Source organism: Lactuca sativa, chromosome 3, assembly GCF_002870075.4.
Source record: "Lactuca sativa cultivar Salinas chromosome 3, Lsat_Salinas_v11, whole genome shotgun sequence".
NCBI classification, from domain to species: Eukaryota; Viridiplantae; Streptophyta; class Magnoliopsida; order Asterales; family Asteraceae; genus Lactuca; species Lactuca sativa.
The window spans coordinates 41999920-42010582 of NC_056625.2; the positions used below are offsets into that span (position 1 = coordinate 41999920).

Sequence of the window (10663 nt, forward strand, 5' to 3'; positions counted from 1 at the left end):
ATAGAGAACAACAATAAACTCACAAAAAAGAACAATGCAAAATTACAAAGAAACAAAATGCAAACTTGTACTAAAAAATTTGTAATATCTAGTATCTACCATTTCTTTAGTTTACTAACAAATTGTATATTTTTTAATCATCATAAGAATTTCATTTGTTTCCTAGTGTACAAAGATAAACGGTGTATATGAATATGTCCTAAATGGAAACACTATTTGGAACCCCACGACCGGTAACACCGGGGCCAGACGTCGGAAGAAGAAGCTCGTATGGAGGTATCCCTGCCCCATTTCGGTTCTTTAAACGAACATCTTTATTTCTACTATTAATAATCCCTTCTATTTCCTCCATTTTAGCACCAAACCTCTCAAAAAAACCCCAAACCTCACCATCATGTAGCCAATGGTTAGAGAGATGGTGCACCTGACCCAAATACTCTTCATCAGGCGAGTGAGTCGACAACGTGTCTTGAACCGCCATCACTTTCGTGGCCTGAAGTTGAGTCGGTAAAGATGACAAAAAAGTAAACTGAGGGTTCATTAAGAAATGATCGTATTCAGGTCCTTCTTCAGGAATAAGTTTTCTCATAAGTGTAGGCCGGTTAGGCACGTACCCACCAAACGGGTACTGTCCGAAGTTGATTGCTGCGTGTTGACCAGAAGCTATCCAAATGATAGTGGTCAGCACACCAATCAAACTTTCTTTTGTATCAAGTTTGGGCCACCACGGCTCGTTTCTTTTATCGTGGTGGCCCATGTTTATGATCTCACTCCACCACGTCTGAAGCTCTACATCAGATGTGATAGAGTCAGATCCAGGATAATAATGATATACAATACTTTCAACCAGTTCTTTTATAGCGGACCATATTAGAAGCCCGTCTGATGCATATGGGTAGTCCTCAATCACAAGCTTTACGCCATGTGGCGTTGTAGGGTCCTCGACAGCCATACCCCGGCGAATCAAATCGGCCGGTAATGCTTCCAAATCAAACCGCCATGAGCTCTTGTAGGCGGCTGAGCTCACCTCCATGGCGAATTTTCCGGGGCTAAAACAAGCCTCGATTATCCCACCTCCATTGATTAAACTTTGTCTAGCAAGCGCGTTGATCTCCAAAGTGTATCTCATATGAGGGTGGAGAAGCTTGAACACAGGGTGCATCGAGCTAAGCTGCCTATGGGTTGCAATTATATAAGGCTCCATACACGCATGGGTCCTCAACCTGAAGAATTAAAAAAAATGTTCACTTTTTAGTCAAGATTCAGTAATTTGATGAATTTGGGTGTCTTAATTCAAGAAAATTTATCTAACCAGTGATTGACTAGCTGATGAATGCCAGCATCATTGGAGCAAACATGAGCCTTGGCTAGGTTCCATAGCCAGTGAGCTGTTGCATCATGGCCTGGTCTGAATAGACGCTTATTTGAAGAAGAAGAAGAAGAAGGTGTAGGTGGGAGTGAGAGCTCGATGGCTATAGGTCGTAGAACATTGGCTCGATTATAGAACAGAATGGTTCTAGAAGCATAAGCTTTTCTTCCTGGCAATTCGTTCATCTTTTCTATAAACGGTAGAAGCATGTCATGATAGTCGATTATGAACAATCTTTTCTCCCGGAAAGCCTGTGTGTCATGAAGAAAAATCACAAGCTTAGTTAATCAGAAATCTGGAGATGATGAACATAATATATACAACATCTATACCTCTTCAACACTCATTCCGTGGAGTTCTTCTGCTATTACTTCTTTAGTTAGTGCAGATTCAACTGGACCATAAGTCGATGCGTCGAGTTTGCTCAAAATCGGGAATTCCTGAAGAAAAACCCCGAAATTAATCTATTTTGATATTGATTCAAAGAAAGTTTTATCGTGCTTCTGTTGTTTAGTACCTTCAATAGTTCGATGTTCACTGGATTAACCCCAGCCAATGTCTGTCGAGCAAACTCATCGTCACGCAACCATGCAAATCTATCCCCTGAATAGAACACAAAAAAACCTGTGAATCTTATCGAAACACAAAATGTTAGATTAATCTGAATCTTTTGAATTATACATACGTCTCATGATGGCTGGAGTGTCGTATTTTAAGAATCTTTTACCAACGTTCATGACTTGATTGGTAAAGTTAACCAAGAACTGGTTGTGTTCTGCTTCTTTAAGAAAAACCCCATCGTTGTAAAGCTTATCGATCTCGGAGAAGCATTCAAAAGAGATGTCCGTATCCGATAGCTTGGCGGCGATAGACGGTAGTAAGTTGTGCAAAAGGGCTTTCAGTCTTCCGGCAGAGAAGGTGTTCTGCTTGATCTCCTCAAAGGTTTCATCTCTAGGAACATAAACAGGATGTGGTTTCTCGATTCTAGACTCAGAATTCGGATCTATATCGAGTGATTATTAGCAAATTCGGATCATCGAGGAATTCTAGAGGTGATAAAAGACGAAAGCCGAAGGGTAAATCTACCTGATTTGGTTGGTGGTCGTCCAGTCCGGCACCGCCTAGGGTACGGCGTCTCTGGGACACCAAGAACCGGTCTGGCTAAGTCCGGTGACTTGTCGGGTCTACCCAAGTCGTTATACGTGGCGTAATCATAAATTCTATCATGTGGTTTCCTTTCTCCTTTTCCGTTGCCTCTGATGCTTCGTAGGTCTTCTCTACGGAGATCCTTAAGCCCCGGTGGGGTTTGTGATGGTAAGTAAGCCTGTTTCAACGGCAGAAATAGTTAGGATCCTAACTGTTTTCCGGCGAAATTCAAAATCAATGTAATTCGTACCTGGTTTTTGAATATGATTCGGCTGTCGGGGTTGGATTGTTGCGAATGAATCCAAGTTTTGGCTGGGAAGATGACCGGATCTTGGTTGACGCCATGGATGACAATGTCTACTAAGTAGAACTCTCTTCGGAGTAAATTGGTGACTAGAACGGCTCCCGGACGACCGAAGTTGACCGGAACGACTATGTTCGACGTGAACTCCAGAACGTGAGGATGACTGGATGCACTCGGTAACCAACCCCTGGGACTAGACTCTGCATACTTGCCCGATTTTGTTACTGCAACAAGACGATGATACGTTTATATTATTTCTTTTTGCATTTTAATTTATCAAAGAAAAATAAATTTAATTTTACTACGGATTAATTTGTTTCCGAATAACCTTACAATAAATTGGTTTTATTTATTTGGAGATCAAGCGACGTATATTTATATTTTTAGAGGAAATAGGTAGGCGAGGGAATAATTTGACAAATCATATTTACAGCAATAAATTATACAACATTTTATTTTACATATTTCATTTTCTTATCTCACTCCAAAGTATTTTTTTAATAAATATTCCAAAATATCACCTGTTCAAAAATGTCATTTGAAGAAATCCAATTTGCTAAGTGAACTGTCATTTTGTGATAATAATTTAGAATATGGTCATTGACGACAGAACCATACTTTTAGTTATTTTAAGGATTAGACCTTATAGGCTTTTATAATTTCTGGTAATATAATAAGATTATATAAAACATGCAAGGTTGTTTTGGATGTGTTTTTAGAATGTCGAGATATTAAATAGTTAAAATTACGTTGTAATAAACATGATTTAAGAAAAGATAGACATGTTTTTGTTGTTTATCATTGTAATATATTGTCTTTTTTTTATTGTGTCAAACGTTTAACAAATTTTTACTATTTATAAAGTATTAGATAAGACAAGACTGAATTAAAAATATTTAGGTTAATTTTACTTTACAATTATAGATAATCAGTTTTGTTAATTTTACCATAAGGTTATAAAACTGTTTCCCTATAAAACTTTCAGGCAAAAAAGAAATAGAAATATAGTAATAATCAAGAAAAAAAATTTGTAAATTATACTACATCAATGATGTAATATATTAGTTCTATTAAAACGTAAAATAATATATTTTTGATAATTTTTTATTTTAAGAAATGTAATTTTTTGAATCTAACATATGTTACAAGTTAAGGATCAAATAAATATATAATATTGTTACACATTATCTCTATCTATCAGCGATAACTATACACAAAGAGAATGCACTTTCAACTTTATTTAAAAAAATATATTTCTAGAGGCATCCTTTAAAAACATATAAGATAATTAATAATTAAATGAAAGACAGATAAAAAAGTCAACATATTTAGAATATCAATTTCCAAAATAATATCTTCATAAAATAAAAAATTTATGGGATGCATGTTATATATCCTTTCCAAATGATTAGTTTATTATCTACTTTTGATTTTGATTGCAAGTAAAACTGTAAAAGTAATTGAAAAAAGTGGTTACCTGGATCAATCTCTTCGCTAATGAGTTGAATCAAGACCCCACGGCCAATTCCGATCACGAATGACTCCCACTGGTCTTCAATCTTCTCTATCACTTTCTCCTTCATCTGTTTCTTTATTGTGATCGTAGCTTTCAGATCCATCATCCCTCCAACTCCATCAATGGCGGTCGTATCTTCTACTGTTACTGTACTACTCTTGCTTTCTTCCTTGCTCACCACTGCTCTGATCGTTGACCCTCGCACCCTACGGGTTTGGCTCCGGAGGTTTGGCCTGAAACCATGAACCCACACTCGGTTTTTACCCGGGACGTTGATGGTAGTTTCTCCTGTGGCTGAGATTGCCGGTGATCGTCGGATAGAGGAGGTAGGTGGTTGAGATGTATACATTCTTCTGTAAGAAGAGTACGTGGTCTTTTTTTAGGAGTAAATGGGATGGATTTAGGAATGCTTATATAGAAAAAGGTCAATGACCTTTTTATATCTTAAATGTAATAGAATGGTTTCTTTATTAATCATTTTTTTGTTGTTAGAAGTTACTAAACATTTATCATTTATTGTATTCATACATTGGTTGGTGATTAACTTTTATGGTATAAAGTATAAACTGATAAAGTCTTGGTAACAAATTCAAATATATTAGAATATTATATTAATATTCAGAAAAAGTAGTTATTATTATGTAATAAGTCGATAAAACTATATACTTTTGTTGTATACTTAAAAAAACTATTAAAAATAAGAAATATATTAAATTATGCTTATGTGTTTTTTGGAATTAGTTATTTAAAGTGTTTATTGATTTATATAGGGTTTAATATCGATAATAATATGTATTTTAAGTGTTAAGATTTCATAAAAAGTTATTGACTTAAATAATGAGTTTTTGATAAGTTATTTTCTTCTTGCTTATTGATTTATTAAAGGAATATTGATATGTTATTTCCGCACCATTTGCCAAACACTAATTTACCGATTTCTTATAGTACCTAATAAACCACACCAAATACATTTTTTAAATTACATTTTGACATCGGAAATAAATATTTTTACTAAAAAACATAAGTTATTTTAAATAAACAATCTCAAAAGGCATAGCACCCATGATGTGTTAGAGATGTTAATGGAAGTAAACGGGACGCAGGTTGCGTCCTCTGCCCCACCCCCGCAATCTCTATTCTTCCCTCCCCGCCCTCGAACTCCAGGATTATCGTCCCTGCCACTGGTTGATTTTTTATTGTCTTTTTTTGAGTTAAAAGACGTTTTTTAGGTTAAAAAAAAAACTATTTTTTGGGTAAAAAATAATTATTTATAGCAGAATTTGAAAAGTTAAAAACAGAATGTTGTGACATTTCAAAAACATTATACTAACAACTTAAAAATATAATTTTTTTTGCTGAATTTTGGCAGTGCAAAATCATGTTATTATTTTTTATATTTATATAATTAATATATAATATATATTAACGGGGCCCTCATACGATTTCAGGATGAGACTGCCCACACCCGCCCCCGCCCCCGCCCCCAAAATTAAAACGAGGGTTAACTCAACCCCTGCCCCCGTCCCTTCCCCAAATTTTTTTCAATCAAATACCCTCGTACGAGATCGGGGTCCTACAAGACTACATCCCTATAATATGGTGTGAAATGTGAACTACATATTGAATTAAAGTTATTGACTAGATGTAGTTATGTAATATTATGGTTGCCTTTAACTGTAACATCCTAAAAACAGTGGTAAAATTTTCATTTTCCAAACACCCAAAAATACAACCAATTTGTCTCAAATCAACCATAATATAAAATATTCTCAACATCAGAGTAAAATCAAATGTCAATGTGGAATAAAATCAATGGGATGTTGTGCGATCACGTCAGACTCTTCCCTTTTGAACTGGAAGTGCCTGAAAATGTTAAACCAAAAAACCGTAAACATAAAGCTCAGTGAGTTCCCCAAAATATCACATACCAAATAAATGGGTCCAACCCCACATATAAATAATAGGCTCAACCCATCATATGTAAATAGGTCCAGCCTAACATACAAATGGGCGCAGCCCAACATACAAATGAGCCTAACCCAACATAAATAATAATGGGCCCAACTTAGCATACAAATGGGCCCGACCCAACATAAATAATAATGGGCCCAGCCCAACATACAATTGGCCCAACCTAACATATACATGCAAGAGTTACAAAGACAACTAGCACAATTCCGTGGACCGACATTGGTGCCTTTGACCCACGAGTATAACGAGAAGACTCATCTCATTATGAAGATAAACAATACGCACACCCGAATTGCCAATGCTAGAACTCCTCACACTAACCAAATTCACAATAAAACCCTAATCAGAATTTAGATGCTAAACCACCTTAAGGCCTTGGTTCATAGTTGTCTTACTTGGGTAAAAGACTATTTTACCCTTCCATGGCTGGAATCCACCCTACTTGAACTAAAACCCATTTTGTCCAAAAATCAACTTTTGGGGCTCCGCGCGTACCATGCTCTATGCCCAACATAAAGCCTTTGGATGGAAATGGGGCAAAATCAGGCTACGCTCTACGTAGCCAAAATTACGCCTTACATACTACTCTATTTTGCCAACTTCATAATAAACTCTTAATACTTAAAGCTAAACGTCCAATACCCAAATCCGTTCTTAAGGAACATCCTAAATGATAAAGTCTCTGACTTTATGCCATTTCATGGCTTAAAAGGACACAATACCAAACCCTATGTTCCTAAGACACTCCAATGCTCAAGAACTCATGCATGAAAGGATGGGAGTGACCAAGCTCCCATTTTTATCACTCTACAAGATCAAAAATGATAGGAAAAGACACTCATAAGGTCTAGAGTAGCTTCTACTCACTAAGACCATGGTTATGGGACAAAAGCACTTATAAACCCCACAAGCTAACTAGATCTAACAAAAGAATCATCAAGTTTCAAACTATATACCTCATGGAGAATGTTGAAGAAGAACAAAGTTTGGATCTACAAGCTATAGACTCCTAAGTATACCTTCAATGGCCTTCTTCTTCACTAAACACACAAAGAATCACTCAAATGCTTTAAAATTCACACTAAAGGGCTAAGGTTTCGAGGTGAATGAATGAAGGGGTGGAGTTTGAGTATGGAGAGAGTCTCAAGGAGTTAAGGCCCTTAAAAAGGGCTCAAAACCCAACAATTAGGGTTTAAACCTGTAACATCCCGAATTTCAGGTATGTCTCTTAAACCCTTCTCTTTTCCAAGATTGTCAAGTTAAGCCCTTAAATGATGTATTAAGGAAAATGAGTATGTTGGGCGTACTAAAGAGTACGATGCGCGTACTCATGCGCTTAAGTTGGACGCGGACTCACCTAGGTATGTTGGGCGTACCCAGGGTTACGCTGGGCGTAGCGGGTCCAGATGCAAACCCTAATTTGTGGCTTATGCACTATAAAAAGAATGCTAAGGCCTTGTTCTTAGCCACCATTTGAGAGAGTGAAACCCTAAGAGAGCATTTCCTTTGTCCTAAAGCTTGTGTGTGAGTGTTTTGAGCTAAAAGTGCCTTTGTGTGTTAGTGAAGAAGAAGGAGGGGTGCTTGTGGAGGCTAAGGTTTGGAGTTCAAGCTTGGATCTGAGTTCTTCTAAGGGAGGAGCTTCACTTAGAGGTATAAAGCTCAAAGCTTTCCTCTTTATTTTTGGTTTGGTGTTTTATGGTCCATTTCTAGGGTTTAAGTCCCAAAGGTGCAGACTTTATGAGCAAAAGGGGCTTCATGGACCTAGATCTGTCCCATTTCAGTGTTATGTGTGTTGTTGATCCATAAAAATCCCAGCTTGGTCGTCATTATGAAGTCATGTTTGAGTTATGGGCTTTAAATTAAGTGTTGGAAGTGGAATGTTTTGGGTGTTGGTGACTCTCATTGTAGCACCTGGTTCCCGGTACGTAAAAATTTATCTAAGTAGTCTACATTTATAGCCTTGGACTCAACGAGTTGTAGGCCCGAATCGCCGAGTGGAGACGGGTTTGGGAGCACGTTTAAGTTGGCGACTCGGCGAGTCCACATTCTGGACTCGGCGAGTCCCCGCTGTCTGATGAAACCCTAAATTTCAAGGGTTTGCACCCTTTTCAAACAATCCTTATGCACCCCAACCTCGCCCCCTTCACCCTCAGAGCTCCCAACATCATTCAAACCCTTATTCCTTGTGAGATTGAAGTGCTTTGGTGTATTTCTTGAAGATTTCGAGAAGAAAGAAGAGTAGATCAAGAAGAGAAGAAGGAGGCCAGGCATCCTTGTGTTATCTCAGTGATTTCCTTGAGATATAACTCAGTTTCCCCCTTGTTTTCATGCTTATAGTCCCTTATAGCTCCATTAAAGTCCTCCTTGAGCCATTTCCAAGCTTGATCACGAATTAGGGTTTGTAATAAATTGATTAACCCTTAGATCTAGGCATGATTGAGCTCTAGGAGCTCAGATCTACTGCCTTTATGGAGCCATATTGCATGAAAGCCCTAGATCTACTCTTTTAGTGCATTTTGAGCCCTAAAACCTTCATTGGTGTTTATTTACACGTAAAGTTGGAAACTTTACGTGTTAATCAGGCCCTAGAATCCCAGATCTATGTATGACATGAGCTGGATTCGAGCAAAATCGAGTATATAGTGTTTGCATGCGAAAGACTCGGCGAGTCGAGTCGCGAGCCCTCGAGTTCTCCCCCTTTTTGTGTTTGCGGAGTGGAGTAGTGAGTCATGGGGTGTGACTCAGTGAGTCGGAAGCCATACTCACCCATGAAGAAACTCGGCGAGTCAATGCCCTGACTCGGCGAGTTCAAGGCAATCTTCTTGCCTCAAGAACAGACTCAGCGAGTTGTTCATACAACTCGGCGAGTCTCAGCATAGAGTGTTCTTCAGATGAAGACGAACTCGACGAGTTGTTCATACAACTCGGCGAGTAGGATGAAGGACGTTTGGACATCCGTTTAGAAGGAAAACTCGTCGAGTCGATGCCAGACTCGACGAGTAGAGATGGGGCTATGGTCAGACAAAGGGATAGGGACTCGGTGAGTCGGGTCAACTGGAAGTTGACTTTGACTTTGACTTTGACTTTGACTCTTGACTTGGTTAGGGGTAAATGGTCATTTTACCCTGAGGTCGATTAGCAGTATTTGACTGAGTGTTTTGTGGGGATTATAGCCCGAGGACTTCCGAGGCAGCAGCAGCAAAAGGCAGTCAGTTCCCACGCAAATCAGTGGCTACTTTGAGGTGGGTTACTTTCCAATAGCGGTGGGTCTACGACCACAATGCCGTCCCATCAGTAGGAGTTGTATGTTAGATGATTGTCTTTGTGATATCATCTAGGGTTGCTACTACCTGATGTGTTATATGCTGGCATGATATGTATATGTGATAGTAGTAGAGTTCGGTTGTTAGGACCGAAGGGTAGGTCAGACACCCCAGATATGCCTGACAGTATGTGATGATATGTTTATATGCTGGCTTGATATGTTATATGTGATAGTGGTAGTAAGAGGGGAATAGTCCCCAAGTTCGGTCGTTAGGACCGAAGGGTAGACCGGACACCCCAGATATGACTGGTAATATGTTATGTTATGATATATGTGATAGTATCAGTAGGGGTGAAATAGTCCCCGAGGATCGGTTGTTATGATTGGTGGGTAGTCAGCACCCCAGAATGACTTGACATGGGTAGTCAGCACCCCAGAACGGCTTGACACGGGTAGGTCGACACCCCAGAATGGCCGTACCGGGTAGGTCGGGCACCCTAGAATTGCCCGGCAGTATGTATGATATGTGATTGTATGGTATGTGGTAAGATTGGGGAACTCACTAAGCTTCGTGCTTACAGTTTTCAGTTTTGGTTTCAGGTACCTCTTCTTCGAAGGGGAAGGAGCCGACACGGTAGCGGCACATCACACACACGCTTTGTATTCCGCACTATGAGATCTTCCTGGGGATTTGTACTCTGACAGTATTATGTTTTATAAAATGGTTTCCAGACACGCAACATCTTTTATGAAATGATATGATTCGTGAATGCTTTATTTCTAATGTTTTGCAAAGTGTATGTTTTAAAAATGAAATTTTTGGCTCATATTTTTGGGACGTTACACTCATAGCCATGCAAAGGCTTAAAGTCACCAACTTTATGGATTAAGAGGCTTAGGGGTAGTAAGATCTGGGAGCTGGGTGTGTGTCTTAACCGTTTTAAGACCCCAAAAGCAAAGGAGCATGAAATTGGGAGTTACGCGGGGCGTAATCCCAGTACGCGCAGCGTAGGGGGTCGCGTTCCCCGATTCTGTGAGGTTGCTGGGTACGCCCAGCGTACAAGTTTGGTACGCGCAGCGTAACCCGGAGAG

General features: G+C 38.9%; 1 protein-coding gene across 1 annotated transcript; it reads right to left on the bottom strand.

The window, feature by feature from the left end:
• Positions 1-42: 42 nt before the first annotated feature.
• On the bottom strand, positions 43-4736 carry LOC111881537 (lipoxygenase 6, chloroplastic). The gene is made up of 8 exons (XM_023877926.3): positions 4297-4736; positions 2766-3043; positions 2456-2693; positions 2055-2372; positions 1887-1972; positions 1702-1809; positions 1313-1620; positions 43-1223 (listed from the first exon to the last, which is right to left on the bottom strand). The coding sequence occupies exons 1-8, from the start codon at positions 4682-4684 to the stop codon at positions 200-202; spliced, it is 2748 nt and encodes a 915-aa protein (XP_023733694.1). The 5' UTR covers positions 4685-4736; the 3' UTR covers positions 43-199.
• Positions 4737-10663: the final 5927 nt, after the last annotated feature.